The 23,028-nt window shown below is 41.0% G+C and overlaps 1 protein-coding gene across 6 annotated transcripts in view; it reads right to left on the minus strand.

Annotated features, from left to right (window-relative positions):
• Positions 1-23,028, minus strand: part of VPS13D (vacuolar protein sorting 13 homolog D) — a 107,535-nt gene that overhangs the window by 22,053 nt on the left and 62,454 nt on the right. For all 6 annotated transcript variants that reach the window (XR_008746286.1, XM_055798764.1, XM_055798766.1 and 3 more), the window contains 5 exons: positions 21,681-21,829; positions 19,174-19,308; positions 18,677-18,844; positions 6,300-6,432; positions 4,161-4,356 (listed from right to left, as the gene is read on the minus strand). Coding sequence is in view for 5 of the 6 variants with exons in the window: in XM_055798764.1 (XP_055654739.1) it covers positions 4,161-4,356; positions 6,300-6,432; positions 18,677-18,844; positions 19,174-19,308; positions 21,681-21,829 (781 nt within the window). In the remaining variant the exon portion in view is untranslated. The remainder of the gene's footprint in view (positions 1-4,160; positions 4,357-6,299; positions 6,433-18,676; positions 18,845-19,173; positions 19,309-21,680; positions 21,830-23,028) is intronic.

The raw sequence follows: 23,028 nt of genomic DNA on the forward strand, positions 1-23,028 counted from the left end.
TAACGGGGCCACAGGAGTAAAGTGGACAAACTTGCTCAAAAGAAAGCAGATCATTTTAAGGACATGTTATCCCACTGGGGAAAAAAAAAAAAAAGTGGATATGAAGGAACTTGCACTGCCCAAGTCATTCACAGATTAGACCGATGATTCAGCTAAACTGTCCTTCATGCAGCGTTTCCAGATTTAGACAACACAATGAATACCAGTTGATGGATGTATTTGCTCTCTGGCCTCTAGGAAAATCTTAGGAAGGGCTTGCCAGGAGAAGAATAACATCTCCTTCACCGGAGTCGTGGCCCATACATGACTGACATTACCCTTGAAGTCAGCGCTAGATCAAGGCCAAGGTCAGGATGGAATCTGGGACACACACAGAGGCGTTAAGGTTCAAGCAATATTTATCTGTAAAACCTGAGAACCTTGAGAATACACTCTTTGCAGTGTATCAGCCGAGGTGGTGTTCCATACAATTGGCTATGTATTTTCTACTTCTCAGTGTCACAGGTACTCATGCTCTCAACTCTACTGCTTTTGACCTTACAATCAAACTCCTAGCTAACAGAAAGATGGATGCACAAAGGCAAAAAATAATAATAATTAAAATCACCTGCTGTTGACATGGTCTCAAACAGCTGCACACTTTCAGCTGACGGTATTAAAGTGATGAACAAAAGAACAATTAGCACAGGCTGCTTCTTTCCAGGTGAACTACATTTAAAAGAATCAAACACTTACATAAGGCTTTTCTGTGACCATGAATGGCTCACCAATTTGAAACCATTCTTTCCCAGTACACCCTAGTTCACCGACAGAATGCATTAGAGCTGGGCAAGTCACAAAGTCATCTCCTTACTTCCAAGTTTCACATCACGACTACCGGGAAAGAACACAAACCCTTGCAGCAACAGTTCAAGAACAATCTTAAACTTGCACTGACCTGGCTGAAGCCTGAGAGAAAGCCAGAATGGCAGTTTCCTGCACGACTTGTTAAGTGAGACACACATCTAAATATAAATGTTCTTTACTTGTGCTGCACTAGGACAAAACACGTTTCTAGGAGAGAGCTTTCCAAGCATATCCAGAGACATAACAGCTTTCCTGTCTTGAACTGGTCTTTAAGACTTTTGGCAGTATACGACAAATATGGAAATAATCAGAACTCTTGTATGTGACACTAGAGTACTTGGAACACACAAACCCCACTCAAAAAAAGGTATCGAGTCACAGGCCTTAACTGTTTATAAATGAGATGTATGCTGCATTGTCTACAACTACTTTACATTCTCCTCTGTCTTAAAATTTAGAAGTATTAAGACAGCTTTGTTCATAAACCCCAAGCATAATAAAGTAAACGATTACATAAGAAGTTGTAAGGTGAACCTTGAAAGTTCAGCTTTAAAAAAAAAATATTTTCCCGTACTTTAAACAAATCACCTTTTATACGACCACCATCAGCTATAAAGCCATTGTCTGCACCCCAGCCGCATTCGGGTGGCTCCACGTCCCAGCACACGGTTCGTGCTAGCTGCATGAGTCCCAGCACAAATCAATACATTCTGAGGCCAAAAGAGACTTGTGTCCCTGTAGCATGGTCACAGTAACGCAAGCTACACAGTGTTCATCAGTGTTCTACTCAATTCAGTAACTTTGCTGGAATTAGAACACGCCTTTTAGGAAAACCTAAAACCTCAAAATTCTTCATCTACATCAAAACTGATCCAATGGTTAAAGTCAAGCAGCTTAAATTCAGGGTTTTTCTAAAATTAAAGCACATAATTACAGAATTGCAAGGGGCCTATAATTTATGTATCATGCTATTTAAATGCAACTGTAATTAACTGGCTGACTCAACTTTGCACCAGTACCGGAAACCTGCACAGACACCGTCAGGCTCAAGATAAGGTCGATGGCTCCTGCCATGCGTATTAACTCTCATTTTCAGTTGTTCAGAACTACACTTGAGATGTGTTTCTGCCACAAACCGCCACTCGGCAGGGCTGGCCGGGTTGCGGACTCCGCCTGGAGGAGGCTGCATGGCCCAGCCTGCTTAGAATATCCAACTGGAGCCAGCGACTTGGGTCTGGAACACTGCTCTGCTCCGGTTCCAAACCACACATATTTGAACAGTTAACACATGCAGCAGGGGGATATTGGTACACAGCAGTCTCAAAAATGTACAAATCCTTTGTCTTTTTTTTGTAAAATATACCCCTGAAAGAACACTTTGGTCGCTTCATTATATAAGCACAGTAAAAAAAAACCCACCTTACCATACAACATGAGTGCAGGGTTGGTTATAGGAGGTGGTGTGGTTGGGGTTTCTCTCCTCCCTGCCCCCCCCCCCCCCCCATTATCTACATATTCTCAAGTACATTTGTTTTTCTAAAATAAGTTTTGCTCTGTTCATCTGAAAAAAAGATTTTGTAGACTGGAGAAGTGTAGTAATTGAGAAAGTTTTTCTTTTGGTGTCCCACCCCCCCCCACCCCCGAAGGTTGCTGGGTCAGAAACTTTTTGCATTGTGTGTGTAGACACTAAAATAATTCACAGTGCTTGTCTACGACAACAGTATTTCAGAATCTAGTGGAAGCAAAAATGTGTTTCAGCTCATCTGTCTTAACCCTGTCTCTTAATTGCCAGTTAACAAGTTAAAGGGAAATGCATCAGGCAAGCAAACACAAGCTAGAGATAAGGCTGGGCAGAGGCGCTCCCACCCCTCCCAGTTGCTGTCTGGTTTGTCAGCTGTTGATAGCATCATTGCTACTGGGTATTCCCCGTATCTCCTAGAAGTGTGTCAAGACAGGAATTTTAAGTATGTGTGTATCTTGAAACAAATTAGAATAGAAACACAGCTCAACTACTAAGACAACTAACAGTACAGCCAGGTACGTACTCCTCACCTTTAAATAAATAATTCAATCTGTACAGCCACAAGGTTAAGACATACAAGCAAAACAGTAGATGTGTTCCCTTGGGGATGCCCTTCACATTCTCATGTAATTTTGTGTACACAGATGTACTTACCGAACTGGATCCTTGGCCTCTTGGGTTTGCAAATCAAGCCAAGTACCAAACACACAAGACGCGGCATGTGAACCCTTCTGTTCTCACAACAAAGTACACCTAGGTTCATTCTTCAGTCTCCTGCACCTCACTCACACTTCATCAAGCTTATTGTTCGTTACTGAAATGCTGACCCCAGACACTTCAGGACTCCAAGTGTGGCACAATAAAACACAGGAAATGGAAAAGCCAAATGGGAAGACAAAACAACCAGAAAACCCAACGTTTTGCAAACATTTTTCTCTAAGCTTTCAACAATAAAGTTTACTTAAGATTTTCCTTCACTTCTTCAGAACGCAGTATCTCATGTACACACAACGGAACTTCTTGGCACGGTACTATCATAAAGTAAACGCTTGGCCACAGAGTAAGAAGGATCTTCTCTTGGAGCCGCCTTTCTAGAACTAGGCCCTTTCTCACTTCCACGCTCATAGTTGGTGTGCATGAACATTCATTTACTTACGACATCGGTCGTTATTTTGTAGAGACCACATCATGCCAGTAACTGAGCACAGGCAGGAAGCCAAAGCCTCTGTGCTGCTGTGCTGACACGTAACATCCACATACGTATGGGGAACAGATAAGCACGCAGACATGGGGGCATATATCCACACTTGCTATGAGAACTATTGTACAAAATGAAAATTAGAAGATAATGGCACTATAGACTGATGCCAGAACTCTTCAAACCTTTGAAGAACTCTTTTTCCACACAGCCAAATGGAACGTGCAGGTAGAGCAGGGAGAACAACTCTCCCATTTCAATTCTGTGGAAGGATTCCATGCTGGAAGTTTCATCTCATTACATACAGCCTCTAAAAAATTTGCTTTAATCTAATGCTGCAGCTTAAGAAATCCCATTTTATGGCGTGGCTTTTCTGTGCAAATTTCAGTCTTTTTATAGTATCGACAAATGGCATCTATTAAAGAAAAAGCCAACTGAAAGCACTGGGCTGCAGCACTAATAACAACTCACAGTCAGTTTGATTAAGTTGTCATTTCTTTGGGTAAGGAAAGATAATCAGATCAGAAACAGCAGCAAGTAATTAATACACATTTTTATAGCATTAAGGATCAGAAATGTGAACTGCTTACTGACCTGGGGCCACTGAGGGTCGCAGTGTCCCTCACCGCCTGTGCAGTTTCCGATGCAAAATCCAGAGCTCCCGCCACAGGTTTGGTCACTGTGCCGACCAGCCCTTTGCCAAGGCCCGATATGAAGCCGCTGACGCCTCCTTCAGTTTTCACACCTTCGACTGTTGAAGTTATGACACTTGTCAGCCCTCCAATGATACCTAGCAGAGACAAGAACGACAAAGTAGGCCAGCAGTATTGGCTCTAAAAATTACAGAGCCTTGCCGCAGCTGATGCTGCCTGCCTACACGATTTACTGTCAAGCTTGACAGAAATGTACTGTGCACTTAGTGCAATACAAAACCTGTTTCAAAACTGATTACATTAGCTAATCACTTTGTACGTGTAGTATACACACAACAATGTCCCACAGAAAGAAATGTAATTCCTTATTAAATATGCATATTTTGAAATATTTCCATACTGTTTTATTTCCCAGCTGTATTTACACAAACAGTTCTCATCTGTTCCTGAGGTGAAGTGGTTACTTACAATGTGACAAAACTCTGTTCCCACAAGAGCTTCTAACAATTTGAGACATAAAATAGAAAAGTGCATTTCTCCACTGGAAAAAAAAAAGTCAATTACTTTAAACCGGCATCGTGTGATTGTAACTGTGATGCTGCTGACAGTCATCTCTGTGCATGTTTCCGTTGCTGGGAATCTGAATGCTCTGAAGAAATCAAGAGCCTACTGTGGCTTCTGAAAACTTGGAACAGTTCGTATTACCTGAGAATATTCTTCACAGATCTCACATCTCCACAATTAGTATATCACAATTTTTAGTGAACTGGCCTAAGCGCTCATTTAAAAACATTTACGGCTATTTGGCTCTTCATCTTTCAGCAGCCAGGTCCTCTTTTTAAGTTCTGTAATTGAAGTACAGACCAGGCAGCATCTCAGCTTCCAGACGTGAGAAGGAGAAAGTACTTAAATCACTTCTCTTGAGTAACTAGAGCTTATGGCTAATTCCTACATTTCAACAGATAGGATTTAGCAGTTACTTGCTTTAAAAAAAAAAAAAAAAAAAAAGAGAAAAAAAAGAAAAAAGCCTAAACAAACAAAAAAACAACCCCAAACCCCCCAAAAGAAACAAAAAAAACTGAATGGGAAGCATATAAAAACTCTACAGAATTAAGACAAAAACAGTCCCGCTAATTACTGGATAATGCAATAGAACAAAGTGCTTTTTTAACTGACTTTTTAGCAAAGACTGACTTATTTCTGATTTTCTGCATTTCTACCAATATGATTTATTTCAGACTTTACAGCACAGTGGGGAGAGAGAAACCTCTCTCACGACCCATTTCAATACCTACGGCAACTCTTTATGACAAAAGTCCAGCTAATGACTTTTGCTTAGCACAGACAAGACTGCCCTGTTGGTGAAAGGCTGACTGTCCTTACACGGGCTGCACCAGTTGCACTAGAAGAATGACATTTAAACAAATGCAGTCACGATGATGCAAAATATAAATATTTGATTTAAACTTGGCTTGTATTAATTTAACCTTCTTCAACAGATAAATCATAACTAAATTGATGTGAGATTCGGCCAAATTAAGATTAGTTCGCTGCCTTTTACACAAATTCACTTCTCTAGTTCTTAGTAGACTTAAAAACCCAAAACAGAACCACAAAATAACCCAACTGGTGGAACGTGCCTTTGAACTGAGGTACCGATTCTGAGGAAACTCGGGGTTCTGGAACTGAAAGCTATAGTCCAGCCATACTCTTTTGTTTGTTTGTTTAATTTTTTTTAATTTTAATGTCTGGCCCTCAACAAACCTGTCCTTATGGATATTTTATGCCTCTATAAAGAAATTGAAGTTTTGGATGAACTTTGTTCAAAAATTCATTTTAATTGGAAGAAAAGCTTTTACTTAGTTACAGGTGAAAGCCCTTATTCTTAAATGTAATTTCTGTCAACTACGATCTGCCCGTGCCCCCACTCGACCTGCAAGCACTCAAAGTCAAACACAAAGCCTGGGACAGCTCCACTTCCCTGGCTTCCAGTATCACCCAGTACTGGTACAAACTGCGCTTTTCAGCCAGACCATTACTTTTAAGAGAGAAAGAAGTTAAAATTACAGCTAAGGGTTACCATGTGCAAGTCCATGGATTCCAGCTACGAGATGCTCGCCGCTCGTTGCAGCATGGTACCGAATGTATTCGCGTTCGGTCTGATGTCTGTTATCCATTGTCTTTCCCAAACCATCCGACAAGGTCCCGGCGAACTGCAAGAGTAGAACCAACCTTTTCTGTCACTATCAGAACAACATCTCTTACATCCATTTGCTGAGGAAAACTAGACTCTGGTTGTGAAACAGATTTACACAACTCCTTCTGTTACACGTCTGCAGTCACTCCACCATTCCTGCCATGAAGAAAGCTCTGACACAGATGGACCTGAGCTGTCCACTGGTGCATCCTACATCCTGAGGTGACAGTCCAAAAACCAAGCAGGTGCCCAACTGCAGCAGCCAAGCCAAAACAAATGTAGTCTGTGAAAGATGTACCAGAAGGGCCAGTGACCTTCCAGAAACTCAGGGGAACGTTATTTAGATGCAGCACTTTTCTTCTGCAAAGATATGTGAAAAACTTCAAATACACCCATAACGAAACTAAAACATTTGCAAGAATTAATGATTTTCAGTAACACAATGTAGAAACAGCCCCATTGTGGGAAGAGCTGGCGGGGGAGCCATGCCACGTCCACTGCAGCACACAGGGTGGGGGGTGCACTGGAAGAGGCTATGCTGACAAGCCTCCCCAGGTACTACACACTGTAAAACAAAAGCCTAGGGGCAACCCTGAACGTGTGCACGGAGCATTTTTACTCCTTACACTCACCTTTAGCAGTGTGTGGGAAGACCTGAGACATACTTGCAGATGAAAGGATACCCAAGTCCAAACAGGATCTGGTCTGAGAACTCTGACCATTACTGAGTACGCGTCAATGAAAAAGTACCAAATAAAAGTGATCTATTGTTATCTGTTGACCTTTAGTTTGATGTAATCAGATACAAAACAGAAGCTTGGTGGAGGGAGGGAGGGAGGGAGGGAGGCAAAAAAAGGCGACAGAAAAACCGAGACCTGACCTCATATTCAGAATATTATTACAGAAAAGGACTGCTAGCAGGTGTTTCCCTGTGCACCTCAGAAATACTTGCCCCAACATGGTTTCTGAAGCCTGTTTTGATAAACAGGATTGTGTCTACCCATATAAATAGGAAAAATAAAGATTTCTAACATAAAAAACACCTCACCCACCCACCCGCACAACACCTTATGACCAGTCTGTGTAGATTCTAATCACTGTATTGAGAAAAATTACTCAGTAGTAGCAAGTTACTTCAAGATTAGAAATCCATGTAAGCATCAGAACGTAAGCAGTTTAAGTCCAGCTTAAACTCTGTAGGGAGGTTTGAACAAGTTAAAGCACAAGAGCAGACTTGCCTCCCCACCCCCCAAACGTCTCGCTTTTAGCTGCCTCCTTCGAGAGATGCGGTATTAGATATTAAGACCTGTGGAAGAGCAGTGATGGTGGCTTGCTGAGCTGTTAACCCAGTCATGCAGAAGATAGTCTCCAGATAAACAAAGGTGACAACAAAAGTGTGACCCACCCTTGTCCTCCTTGGTTTTTTTTAATAAGGTGTGACCTGGTAACTTCAAAGTGTGCTTAAGAGTATGTAAATGCCAACATAACTAAATAAAACAGTCTGTGGAACAAATATGAAACTAATCAAGGGAGTTCTAAAACCAGCCCCCCTCCTTTTCTATCCTCATTTTCATAATAAGTTCTTTGTCTACTTGCCGATGAAAAAAAAAACCAAACTACTGACTTGGTCTTTTATCTCTGCATTTTTCCCCATTTCAGATACCCTTTTCCTTGAGAAAGAACTGCAACACAATCCATCAGTATCAGCTAAGCCACGGTACCTGCTTCCTGACCAAAAGGCGCACACGTGCCCCCGGACAGAGCCAGCCCACACAGCAGGCACAGGTAAGGCGGCAGGTATTTCACCTCTCAACCTGCCATCCCCAAACAAAGTGAACTGTGGGTCTTCCAGGATACTAATTCAAAGTTCTGTAATTTCAATTACTAAAAATATTTCAACTTATCATTAATATGCATTGGTTCATACTTTGCCTTATCCGTTCTGCCTGGACAGAAAAATGAGAACCTCTCCAAGAAGCTCCGTGGATCTGAGCATGTGGCCAACTTCCCTCACAGACACCCCTTTCTCCTCTGACGCTTTTTCTCCCCAAAGCAGATGGCACTTTCTGCATTGCCCCTCCGTGGAAGCACACTGACCTCTTCTCCCAGGTCTGCGTTCCACAGACACTCGATCCCTGGTTTTTCACCCCACACTGTTCACATACGATGTGAAGGTACCACCTGGAAATACACTGCAAGCAGGAATTATGACCCACCACACTTCATTAACTTAAGCTTATGTGGCCTAACATAAACTGATTCTCCTGAGGAGGGTGGGATACGTCCACTTTCACATTTTCTTCCAAATTCCAGGACGTGATGCTACTCTGAGCACTGTCTCTGGAACAAGATGTAAACCACTCAGCACTTCACGATCATTGAAAATGTTATTATGGTTCCATAAACCTGGGGCACGCTGGCCTTAGCTCTGCGGACTCAAGTAAACAGATGATTCATCGTTTTGTTTTACATTTAAATAGTGTCACCAATCAGTATTAACTATCTACAAGATCTGCAAAAGCAGTTGAATCTGTACAAGAAACTAATCCACTCATGTTTTAGTGCATATGTTTGTTTTTCTTTCTTTTTAAAGGGCCAATAATTAAGAAAGTTTTGCCGCAAAAACTTTTACCACCGACTATGTATCATTTGCTGCTTCAGCAACAGACGAAACCCAAACCCGCCCGGTATACAGCATCTGCAAATCAAAGCTGGTGCCAAACAACACGCTTAGAGGGCACAGGGAGAATTCAAAGCAAATGAAAACTCTTTCGAGCCTCTGTACTGCATGTTCCCTCTGAGCCAGATGCATGAAGCACACAGCATGGAAATAAGGTTTCAGTAATCTTTTAAAGCCTTTTAAGCTCTTGGCACTGCCTGGTTCTCTAAGGACATCCCAAAAAGATAAATACACAATTATGACTTTAGTCCAAACATTCCATTGTAATTCTAGCATCAGAGAATGGTACATTTACAAATATTATTGACTGAGCAAAGTAGAACATTCCAAGATGAAATTTTAAGGGAGGAAGTGATGAAATTAAATGTAGGTCAGGTATCACTTCTGTGCAAACCTTACATGAACTGCCTGTAAATTAGGACTCGCAGCATTTGCTCAGTTCTCACCTTTGCTTTGCACGACCCGTTGAAAAAGTTTTGTTGAAGTCCATTCAACGCTCACCCCACCTTTCAAAAAAACCTTGAACACCACGCATCAATGATGTTCATACCTTTATCTCCAATAATAAAGGCTGGATCTCAGAGACCAAAGCACAAATTTAAATATGTTATTTCAGCAAGGTAGAAAAGAGTATTTAAAATTTATTTAGGTTAGAAAGTCTAATGTAAACTGTGAATTGTCACCTTCAGTTCTTATACACAATCTTATATTTTCCAAACAACAGAAATCCCTAGGCATGATGATTAAAACTCATTCCACAGTCTCAATAGTAACTCCCCTAAATACAATTGTCTACGTGAAAGAGAAGACCTGCTTATCACAAGAAACAAAGGCTGTATAGGTAAAGGAAAAACCCAGTGATTATTTGAGTTCTGTCAGATACATTCTTCCTTAAGCCCCAACAGGAACACTGGTTTTGCAGCATCACTGTCCTCCCCTCCGCCACCCTGACATGTACCTTCTTTCTGAGGTACTACCAACAGAAGCAACAGGCATCACAGCACAGGTGGCTTGAAAGGCACAAACATCCCACATCAGTGAACCTAACAGTAAAACCCTAATAAATATATACACACTAAATAAATATTAGCTGGAAAATACTGACACCTCCCTGTGCCAAAAGATATATTCATATATAGTACAAAATGTTTTACACCGACACAATAAGCTGTCTTTTTACCATGACATCATGATGTTTCTTTAGCTATTATCTAGATACATTTAAAATAAAATGTCAAAACATATTTTATATATATATTTAAAAGTTACCTTAACATAAAACATAGCTACAAGTTACATAAACTCAAGCAGACTGACAGCGTTAGGCACTGGAGGCTGCCTTCTTTAAAGTTGTGTTTTGGCTTTTTTTTAAAAAAAAAAAAAAAACCACACATGCACTCCCTTCCTTACTGAACAGAAGGTTTGGAAGCGCAGTTCAGCCAAGTGATTAATTACAGTGGACCATGTCTAAACATTTAACACCTACCTCTAAGTCTCATCCCTGGTGGTTACTTGCCTTCTAGCGGTATCATTAAACATCACCATCTCTGCAGCCTGAGGAAGCCAGTCTCTACACTGACTTCTGACAGTGAAAGGCAACAGTTCAAAATAAAGCATTTATTTCGCTACAAGGAGGCAAAAACCTTCACAGTGTACATGTCACAGGCTAAGGAGACAGCGGTACACGCTGCTAGGATTTGCGGTAGAGTAGTTAGCTATCCTCAAAATCTTGCTGTTAATTCTTTTGGAAGGGTAAAAAGAAAAAAGACGTGCAGTATTCTTGGATACACATAATGACTATGTGCAGTGGGACAGATAAAGTTGTCTAGTAAATTCTTCAGCCTGAGTTTCCTTGCTTTTATTGCAGTGTCTCATGACTGATACTTAAGACATTTCTGTAACTAACCATAAAAATAACTTCTAGAGCAGCTTCTTTACTAATCCAAATACATGCACAGTTATGGAACAGAAGCGCTGCTTGTTTAATTTCACAAACTGGACATCAGCAAGCAGCCAGCCAGCACAGCTTCCTCCTTTCATATCGCTGTGGTCAACTGGGCATTATACTGGGATCAAAAAATTAAATGCTTTAAGGATTTGAAAAAACAGCAGGTGTTTACTTGTCAGATTTAAAAGGCCTAGCTATCTGAAACTGTTCCACAAAATACTTTTACCATGGCTTCTGTCAGCGTTGGAAGAATTACTCAAGATATTTAAGCAAGAAAGTCTGTGAACTCAGGTAAATTTATACTCTCCAGACTTTTATGCTTTCCTTCACGTGCTAATACATACCCGGGTCAACTGTTAAACGCAATCCTAAACAGAAAGGGCAGTTCAGGCTGAGCCCAGAAGGCATTTATAACCGAGTCGAACCGCGTAGAGAGAAACATGTAATGGAACTGTGAATGGATCTGACACACTCTCAATTTAGAGAATACTAAATCAGCAAAATGCTATCATCAGCTTCTCATTTTCAGACATAAACTTTGACCCTCTCTACATTACTGACATCCAAGAGGAGGCAACAGCTTTTCCCATTGAACAAACGTGTTTGAGATTCGGTGCAGCATCCTCCACCCCTATTTATGTCATATAACTAAAGTAACGGAGCTTTAATTAGCTCACATCCCATCATCAACTAAGCTTCCTAATGCATCCCGACAGCGGCGTGCTGGCTGGTGACGTGCGAAGCGTCCCGCTGCGCTGCCCGTGTGGATGCCCAGGGGCCGGGGGGCAGGGAGCCCCCGGTGCCTGGGGTCCCCCCCCCGGGCTGGCAGCAGCAGGTGCCCCCTGGGCACAGCCCGGTGTCCCGGGCCAGGCAGCCACCCCGCAGGAACCCCTCACACAGACACAGGCAGGGAAAAGTCCACAGCATGAACTTGGAATGACCCCAACTGCAGAGTCACTGGCGGGTTCATCTGGAGGACAACTGGCTTTATTAAACAACTAATACTCTTAACAGATAATTCCCCTCCCCCCAACTTCCAACTCTCGCAAAGCTTTAAGGTCTTCCTATTTGTTTATTTTCTGGGAATGGAATTATTTGCCCTCCTCCACCTCCCTCCTTAAAACCCCCTCTATATACTGAAAACCTGAGAAAACCCTGACAGATCGAGCCTGGTTCTGCAGTTAATACCTAACCACAATGTATTTGGAGGCGGCACATTACGCTCGGGTTTTAACACCATCTTTACCAACTCTGTGGATTTTTATTTCCCCAGGGCACTTCCAGCCGCAGCCACCCCAGCAGCCAGTCTCTTCCCTGCCACTTTCATCCCTGCCATGGTCACCTGGGACGAGTCCCCGGCTCTGGATGAACCCCTATTTAAAAGCCCACAGGTTTTCCACGTTTCCATTAAAGTTTTGAAGAAAACCTAATGCAAAACGCAGACCCGTTAATTCCGCCTGCCATCGTGTGCTGTGTAAGCAGCAAACAGCTCTGAGGGACGATGCGTTTGGATCTGCTGAGCTGATGCCAACCATCTATCGTTACAGCTTCGGAAGGTGCTGCCGCCTCCCGTGGACGTAAACGTCCTCTTTTCCCTCCTCAGGGATGGGCCACCAAAGAACTTCAAGTTTAAATCTGTACTATTTAGCATATTCTACACAACTACATAACTTTATATACACAGTAGGGAGGTGCAGTGAGCCTTCTGTCAGGACTGAAGTCATTAATTCCCAACCCACGCCCCGTTTTTTCTCCTTCAGATGCGAATGGTAATATATGGGATGTATGTCCCTGTTTTCATGACATGTTAACCATTCAAAAACTGTAGGTTAAGATCAAATTTCATTTCATCTCTATGATAAATGTTCATTTCTAATTTCACAGTATGATTTGGCAACGTTTTGCATACCACATTTTAAGTTCTCCTTTTTTCACCTAATTCCCCAATGAGTCAGCAAAACAGGAACATTGTATTTTATTTTGCAAAGCTCTAGAGCAGGTGTAAAACATAAAAGCTCTCTGAGACCCCCCCCCTTCTGTCTTTTTGTCAAGATGCTCACTTGCAAATTTCTATACACAGCTCAGCACCTCATGCTCCGCAGCAGCTGCGCTGTGCAGGATTCTCACCGCCCGCTGGGTACTTTCTCCTGGAAAAGGCTCACGCAAAGCTGCCGCCCCTGTGCCAGCTGGGTTCCGAGCACGCACGTTTTAAGACATCAAGTCCAGATCAGAACGGTTCTTCCCACAGAATACGTCACCGTTTCCATTTGATCTCACCCATGCCCATTCCTCCACGTAAACCCACGCTGCAGCCAAAGCACGTTCACACACACTTTGCAGAAGCAACTTTGTAAAAGGAAGGGTGAATTTAACCTGAATTGTGAAGAAAACTTTCTCACCAGGATGCTGGCCACACACATCTTATCCCATGGTACAAATGAAAAACAGGAAGAATAAAGTAATACTTCAAACTTCTCAAAGACGATCCTTTAGCCCAAAACCTCTTTCAAAGATACTGATTATAGATACCAGATGTCCTGCACATAAAAAGCGACGCTTTCCATGGCTTCTGATTGTCACTAATTGGCCATAAAACTTGCTGTCCTTTAAAACTGCCAGGAAACGGGGAAATGGCCTCATCTATAATGCTCCTCCCAGCAGTGAAAATTTCTGCCTGGGAATTTCAATTACTTTCATCTCACAATCTGCACATTTTTATACAGATTCTCACTGCTCAGCACCTGAACCTGCACAGGAACTGCTAATCTTTGAAGGAAATGCAAGCTGCACCGGAGATGATTTGCAGTGCCACCTGGATGGATTACCTGAACAAGCTGCAGTAGCCCCTACACAATACTGGGGAAGACACAAGGAAAAAAAATCTGAAGATTACACTGAAGGAAACACAGGGAAAGCTACGTTTGACCTGAACTGTGTAAATCACTTCTAGGAATAGAAAAAAAATATTTATGGTGATTGCTGCTAAATGCCGCAACTTCAATACCTAGAATACCCTTGTAAAGGATGACCATCGGCATTCCCAAAGACCCAAATTAAAAACTGTGAAGTTGCCCAGGAAGACGACATGTATTCCAGCCTTCCTCATTTTTATCCAGTATGGGACCATCAGTTATCATACACATTCTGTGTTAACATATAAACAGAAGAGCAGGGAGTGAAAAATTGTGAAAATACAGAATAGGAGGGAACTCAGAACCTGAATGCCACCATGACCTTTCTACATTACCAGCTGACTATTTTGTTTAATGCTCTCCTGAGGAAAAGACCACCACGTGCTTCTTTCTCAGGCTTCATCTACAAAGGCCTTTGTCAGAAGTTCCCTGTCACCAACACAAGTTTCTTTTTCAGCTACCTGAATTGCATTTTGAGCTAATATTCCAAGAACTACTGAACCACAGTGTCTCCAAAGATACAAGAATGCCAGTTGTTCTTGCTTCTGAATCAAGTAAGAGTGGTTGGTTACATGAACTAAGAAACTTTAAACAGAAGGGAACCATCAGCTCCGAGTGCTTTAAAACATTTGTCTCTGTTCTTGGGTAGAACCTGCTTGAATTGTACCTACTTTCTTGTATTCTGCTAGATCCGCTTCTCATCTTATTTATTGCCAGTTTTGTTAAAGTTAACATTCACACAAGTCAAACACTTGTTCATGATTTGTTTTTAAATAATCCTTTTATTACTTCCTCTTCATTTTCCATTCAGTTATCTTTATTTTTCTGTCACTGCCGACCACTTGAGATTCTGCTTTGATTTATTTCACAATGAGGGTTAAAACTCCTGTTTCCCTTTGTGCTGCTTTCATGCTCCTTTTCTACAAATGCCTCCATGTCAAACACTCACCTGGAGAAATATCCATCTCCTTACTAGCCTTCACATTTTCCTACCTGGTTCCAACACCCCACCTCTTTTCCTATCTCTGTTGAGCACCTCTGTCATTGCTCTGAACCGAGTTAAAATAAATATATGGAATGAAACTCCGGGGCACAGTTCATATGTGCCTCTTCCTCAGCCATAAAAGAAAACACCCACCCACCATACAATTTGTTGCAACTCCTTTACACGTAAGCTTTGGCATCTCGGGTGCCTGCTCCCAAGCCTGCCCCTCAGAACTCTGCCAGCTTCCACAAAAACCCAACGTGGAAATGCAACTGCAGCTGATGGCTTACCTTGCCTTAAGAAGCCTAATTAAATTTATCACTGGAAACTTCAAAGTTCAATATGAAAATTAAGCTATTTCAAGTTCATTAAATTATTCCTTTCGTGAGGAAGGGAGGGACACAACAATTATTTCCATCCAATAAATATGTATGTAGCAGGGTCGTAACAACTGCATTACTATGTGCTCATAATTCAGAAAAGGTAACAGAACTCCTTGTGAGGGTTGAAAGAATCAGGCAAATTAAATACAGTATTGACAAGCTGATTAATCAAATTTTCAATCCTTTACCACCAGGAATTTCATGATGTCAGCACACCGCCTATTTGCCAGTAATAGATACAACCACGCTTAATTTTCCATTTGGAGAACACAAGCTACAGAACATTTCTGTTCAGATGCTAATTCAGTGTTCAGTACTTGTTTCTAATTGAAACACCTCTGCAACAGGAATACTTTAGGATTTATGCTATCATGCCTGATGGGGGAAATAAAAAAAAATAACCTGTGGATGCCAAGAATGCAAGACATTTCTACGCATATGGCAACTATAGAAGTCTCCATTCAGAGGGAATGAAATTCCCTCAGGTGTCTATATTTAGGATCAAAGAACTTTTTAAAACACAGAACTTGGAGTCTCCAAGGGATAAAAACTACAAAACTGTCTGCAGTGAACTTTATTTAACCTAAGGTTTTGTGCCAACTTAAATACACTGCAGCTCTCCACTTGAAAGAAGGCATTACCCACTGCGTGTTCTGAAATGCATGGAAAAGCCATTACAGGGATAATCAACAGAACTATAAAATAGGAAAGCAATAACATGACAAAACCAGATACAACTCAAAGAGCTTCATTTTCAATTCAGTCAAGCAGCGTTACTTTTAAAGTGATGATTATAGCATTAAAATTTGTTTATCTATCTACTCACACCTTAAAAGCTAACTGATCTGAAAATCTAGGATAGATTTTTATTTACCCCTTTAAAGGTCAGGTATCCCAACCGGCCGCAGCGGGTGTTCCCCCAGCCACAGCCCTGTGCAGCGCTGCTCACCCAGCTCCGGCTGCGTTACACCAGCCCCACAGGAGCTGCAGGGCTGAGGACCTCTATGGCACGGCTGAATCAGGTGAAAATATACGTTAAAATACCTTCCTACAGAGAGCACCAATAGCAAGATGAAAATGATTTACTGTTTCAGCCATGGTTTTCTTGAGTAACTGGAATTATCCTGCACCCCTTTTTTTTTCTTTACCAAACTTCACATATCCTAGGCATGATCATAAGGCATACACATGGTAGAGCAGAAAGAAGTAAAAGACCAAGTTCCATGCTGTACCATGTACGCAACACGGCACAAATTGTGAAATGTCAGTTTTTTATTATATGGACATTCCTGGCTCCATTTTCTAGCTGATTTAGATGCCTAAAGGCAGCGCGACATATCATTAAGATTAGTTCTTCCCTATATGAACCTTTACCATTATCTTCTATGCAGTAGAATTACGATGCATCCTTTGGAAGAAGGATTAATGAAGAGTTCCAAAATGTACTATTAAGCCTTCCTAAAGGATATAATTCTCTCCTTGTTCTGAAAGGACAAATACATAATCCACATAAGTTTTTACAAGGGAACTGTGTGAAACCTGCATCACAGACATTTTGGATCTATCAAGGAGAAAGAAAAAAATACCTGGGAAGACAGATAAATAGTACATGGGGTGATTTTCAAAGGTATAAATGGGAAGCAGGCACTCAGCTCCTGTTGGATTTTGAAAGGAGTTCAGCATCCAACTGCCCTTCTGCCTTTGAAACTCTTCCTTCACAAAACCTTGGTTACAAATGACTCCAAAGTTCAAAGAATGACCTTGCCCTTGTGGGAAACATAGGAAGGCTCGTGCCTTTTAAAGAAAGATTTATGAGACTGTTGCTGCAGATGTGACTGCAATGAGGAAACAACACTTTACAGAAAGGAAACTCTAAAGAAACAAACTCTATTGGGTGGCGTGGATGGGTCACCAGAGACTGGAACCACGAGCACAAAGTCTGGCCAAACCAGGCATCCGCCCAGAGGGCCCCTGCCCTGGGGAAGCTCAGTAAGCCTCCACCAGGCTGCCTGGATAAGCTGGGATGTGTGGTGCTGACAGTCACAGGATCACTCGGTATGGGGTTAAGACAGGAACATCAACAACATGGTATTTTGTTTAATTTTCTTGAAATTGCCCCAAATGGGCTAATGCTGGGAACAAGGTAATTATGATAGAGAAGGTGTATGTCATCTTCCCTCAGGGTTCAAGTATCTGGGTTAGACATGCTCACAGCTACGCCCGCAGCAATGGACTGGGGATCTCTAGGGCACTCTGACTAGGTTTCATTATGTTACTCTTGATCTACCTGTAATTATGCAAACTCTACATTTTAGCTTTCTCATCTTCTGAATTACCGTTTCCCACTAATGTGGGGCAAAGAGTAGATCTCCTTGTGTATAAGTGCAATAGGTTGTGAAAGGATGAACCATGATAACATACATGTACAAACTTCCCACTTCGGTAAATGAAAATAGTAGGAAGTAAAGAATTTTCCCGCAAACAAATCCTAACAACATGTCCTAACATGTCCTTATGTGAAGAAAGCATTATTCCGGCTCTACCCATGATCACAAAGTTCATTTACAGTACATGTTGGTACACCATGCATGTAATGAAAAATATGTCAAGAGCATTATGTTTGTTCAGTATCACGCACAGTATCAGCCATGATGGAAGCCACTTCCTACTTCTGGCTGCCGTCTCAGATCATACCTCTCTCGGGCACTAAGGACAGTTATTTTCACCGATAACACTGATATAGTTGAATTCTCTCAGTTGTTATCAGGAAGGACAAAAGAACATTCCCCATGCAAAGGCTTTGCAATTAAAACTAAAGATAAATGCGTAGCAATCTAGCAATTCCCTAGTTTGTTGCTGTGTGCCACAGGACAATAAAACATCTCAAGTGTTATCATAATAATTTATATTCATATCAGCTTAATCACTTTCCAAAAATAAAAGTTAACAACTCCTGTTACACTAAATAACCCCTTAAATACTCCCAATTTCTATAATGTTCTTTCTCTTGAATATACATCATGTGATAGAACTCTGTTCACTTGCACACAGGAGATGATGCCACACTTAACCAACATTTAAATTCTTGCGCTCGTTAACTACTGCATTCAATCTGCAAATATATGTATATCAATAATAAGGCCTCAAGTGGTTTCATTGACTCCTGCAAGGTTTTTGGCATCCCTGAACTGTGTATATAAAATGTTAAAAAAAAAAAAAATCTACACTTCAAACACAATTTTTACAAAACAAACGGTACATAACGCAATTTAAAGATGGTCTGTAATTCTGACTGGTTTCCTGACTCTTTTTTGCCTACTGTTCTAGCAAACTTTAATATCATAATTATTACCTTTGCAGCAGAGTTTGATACTCCATGTGTGACGTTTCTTATGAGACCACCAACATTGCCGTATTTTATAAGTCCAGTAACACCTTCTGAAACATCATTCAACAGACCCATAGGGTTGCCAAGGAAATCCACAGAACCTAGAATCCTTGCTGCCTGACTGAGCAGCTCCTGTAGAATCAACAGGAAGAATGAAATACCGCTTACAGATCACACTGACAGCAGCAAGGTTGATTACAAAAGTCCCACCCGCAACAAACCCCTATACAAAACAGTTTCACTGAAGAAATGACCACACAAATATCAGTTAAGATCAACAACAGTTTCACCTTAAAATGCAGTGTATTCTTAGAAGCACGTGATGCTATTTCTCCATGTACCAAAGCAGCAACACAGTGCCAACACTTCAGTAAACAGCCAAGGAAGATTCCTGCGCCCTCAGTAGAGAACTTCTCTGGAAGTTCAGCCTTTGCCACAACGGAAATCTGTATGACACTTACCTCTTGGAAGTGTTTCAGAATGTCATTAATGATAAACTCCTGAGTTTCATATGGATGGACCCTAGTGAAAGGATCCAGATTAATCACAGCATCTTCAAATCGGATTAGAGGAAATCCCAGTGTGCTTTTCAATGCCTATTAAATAAAAGATATTGCTACTTTGATTTTTCTCTCTGCTTCTCATTCACAGGACCCAAATGAATTCATCTTAAAGCAGGTAACAAACCAAAATTATCTGAAGCTGCCAGAGTAATTTACCACTGCTATGCAGACGCTTTGATACAGAGTGCAACCACTCCATAAACCTCTTACCTGTAAGCAATGATCAATTACTACAGCTGCATTTCTTCACTAATTAGGTAGTCATTAAATGCTCTTCCTGATGCAATCTGTTTGTTTTCTACACTTGATAGGGATGTTTCAAAACAAAATGCATTTAAGATTCTATGCTTAGCATTTAGCTGTGTAACTGCTCTATGTTCAATCAAATCAGACCCTAAATAATTTCCTTGATATACCGTGAAGACAAAGCTGCGTATTTTCCACCCTGCTGAAGTTCTGCGAATGTGTGAAGTGTCAGGATGAGCTGGAATAACATACATAATTTCCTGCGCACCTGAGGCTCATTTCTTCACATTATGTGGTGTACTGAAATTTACACCAGCTTTTTCAGTTACTTGCAAAGAAGAAAACTAAGACAGTAATTAGTCCATGGGCCATCTCTAACTCGAACAATTTATACATTAAAAAAATATGTTTGAGGTGGACAAGCCATACATCTATATATACACACACATACAGTCATTTTTGAAAAATTCACAAGAAAACTAATCTTTTAGAGAAAGAAAGAGATCCTCTCTATTTCAGGTCTTGATAATGGCATCTGCACGGTCCTAGTCACCAGAAAATCAGAAGGCGGCAAGAAGCCTGGTACTCGCGTTGCATCTTTCTACATGAATCACTAAAGCGAGCTTGGCAGTAAGGAGTATGAGGTGTTCTGCCATCTGCAGGCAATTAAGGCAAATTACAGGTCTGATTTCAGTTTGCGAGTAAGAAAGGACCTATTTATTTTTCCAGTAAATGGATGACTAACTAGAGTAGTCCTCATTATTCACTTGGGTAGGAAGTAATTTCCTGTTTAACTATCAGATATTATATAAGGCAACTTTGTTAATACTGGTACCTAATAAAAATAATCTGTCTACACCAAATTACCAGACAGCAATGTCCAAGCCAGAAACATTAGAGGTAGTCAGAAAAACTTCTACAAAGGCTCTACTGTGATTATTGTCTCCCTCCTACCCTGAACTCTCCTGTGCTACAAACCTGAATGGAACTCTTTCTGTGGCAGCTAATATACAGAATACAGCCAGTGACTGTGATCGTTGAGGGGGAGAATGTATATGCCAAGTTTTCTCTCGGGAACATTGCTGGCGGCTGCCAAGCCATATCCATACGCAATCTTATACCAAAGGTGGTAGGAAATCCAAACAGAGGAGTGCACACACCAGTTTCTTAAAGGCACTCACCACTAACACTGTTTTCTCTCTATGAATTTGAGATAATCGGATAATAAGCATTTTCACGTTGAAGCTAAACTACAGACACATTCCAGACACTGCTAATGCGAGCTATTGAACTGTCCACTTTGCACACGGATATGGTAAAAGCAGTACAAGAATGCAGGGCTGATGACATTCTGGGTCATCTTGGTAGGACTCCATGATAGACATTCATTCCACAAAACTAAACTTCTTTTAAAACTTGTACATCTTAATGCCCTTAATATCAAGGGCACAAAAAAGCCTGATCAGCGTCTCTATTTTGCTTTTTGAACACACAAGTTGAGTAGGCAGCAGCTCTGTTCCCCCCCAGTGGGGAGGGGTTTTTATGGTTTGGTTGGTTGGCTTGGTTTCAACTCCCCCACCCTGGAGGAAATTAGTTTTATTAGTTCAGAAAGAACCAAAATATTGCTGACTGTTGCCATCTTATTACATCCGGGAAGGTCCCAACACACAAGTTGGGAACGCGGGACACGATTATCTTCTTGCTATAATTTGGGATCCCTGGTTTACCTGGACGACTGTAAACATGACAATATTTTCTGGATGAAAACGCTTAGAGTTGTCCTGCATTTCTGCTCCCTAAGTTAAGTAACTTCTTATTTTTCTTCACCCTCACCTCAGCCCTCCCATATGACAGGCATTCCCCTTAAGCTCTTTATACTACTATTAATGTACCTACGATCCTTTGTAAAGCAGTGAGTTATTAGGTTCAGTTGGCTGTGCTTCAACTGAAATTACAAAAATGAAAGAATATTACAGAAGAGACTGGAAATCAATGCAAATTAAATAGTAGAAGTTACTGGAACTTCTATTATTTGTAACTTAAATAACGGAAGAGTAAATGGAAATTAATAGCAGTAAGTTAAAGCTTTTCTGTTCCCTCTTCTTCCTGCACCAGAATCTCCTTACTTGGAAGCGTACGCTGTGAATACATTGCCATACCTTGAGATCCAAAGGCAGCTTGTTGGAAGTGAAGACACTCAACTTTATTTGAGGCACACTAATTTTCAGATTTTCAAAGTAGTATCGCTTTTGTCCTCCACCTTGTTCAACAACCTTCTCATGGAGGTTCTCATCATAATTTTCAACCTCTGCATCCAGACAAAACACAGGAATTGGAATAGATTATACATCAATAAATATGGGGTTATGAATGCATACTCTAATAGTTCATCTCTACAAATAAGAAGTATGTGCGACTGCTTGTGTAGCCATAAAAGTTACTCATGCCTTGTGACATGAAGTTGACCTTTGAGGCTCAAGAATTTTTTTTCAGATCTGCCTGCATCTCTAAAAACTGAATGTGTTTGTAGCTAGCTAAAACATCACCCAAGTGCATAGTTTAAGCTGTTTGAGCTTTTAATCTTGCTTCTAATTTATCTCTGTCAGCATACAGAAACAAGGAGACAAACATAACTATGCAACGTCACCCACTGTGTAGTCACGGTCTTACGTTTTCCTCTCTCCGCTACCTTACACACTAAACTCAATAGTAGGTACAAAGCAAGCAAAGTTGACAATCTTCAATTATCACTACAGAATGGACAAAATGCCTACTTGGAAGGGATTCAACAAATCAATTTACATACAGAGTGAGCCAAATATTATTGACACTAACAGGTTCAAATGTTATTTGTAAGAGCACCTTGGTGGTGTGAGAAGGCAGGGGAAAGATGAAAGATTACGAAGTCCTATCAACTCAGGTTGAACAAACTAACATGTTGACTGTAAATGACAAAATAATTTTTGTCTGAATCCTGGATGACTTCATCAGCATCAGTGGATAAACTACAAAGAGTGTACAGTCAATAAGGAAAAAAATCCAGCAAAAGCGTCAGGGTAAACCAAAACAAAGGACAGATTAGTATGCAGCTAAGAGCAAAACCCAAAATCTTTATTTCTCCCCATCACCACAGACCTAAGTCTTTAAGTCCTCTGTGGAACTGGGAAACATAATACTCATAGTTTTTCAGAGACAATTCAGATGTCTGTGGATCAGCCAGATACAGGACTCCTGAGCATCATTTGTAGGCTTGCCCTCATTTGGAATCACGCCAAAAATACTTTTTTTCCTGCAACAGTTGCTTTATTATATAACCCTACAGACCCTACTGCATAATAAAAGTGACTTTTTCAATTGCCACTCCAAAACAAACATTTCAGAAAGTTTCCAAAGTACAGATAAACCCCACAACAGAGGGATTACAACAACATCTATGAGATTAGAAGATTCAAGAGCTCTGTCTTGTCTCACTGAATGGAAGAACACTTGATTACAATTAAAGCTAGG

The sequence above is a fragment of the Falco peregrinus genome, chromosome 3, assembly GCF_023634155.1.
Source record: "Falco peregrinus isolate bFalPer1 chromosome 3, bFalPer1.pri, whole genome shotgun sequence".
Taxonomy (NCBI): Eukaryota; Metazoa; Chordata; class Aves; order Falconiformes; family Falconidae; genus Falco; species Falco peregrinus.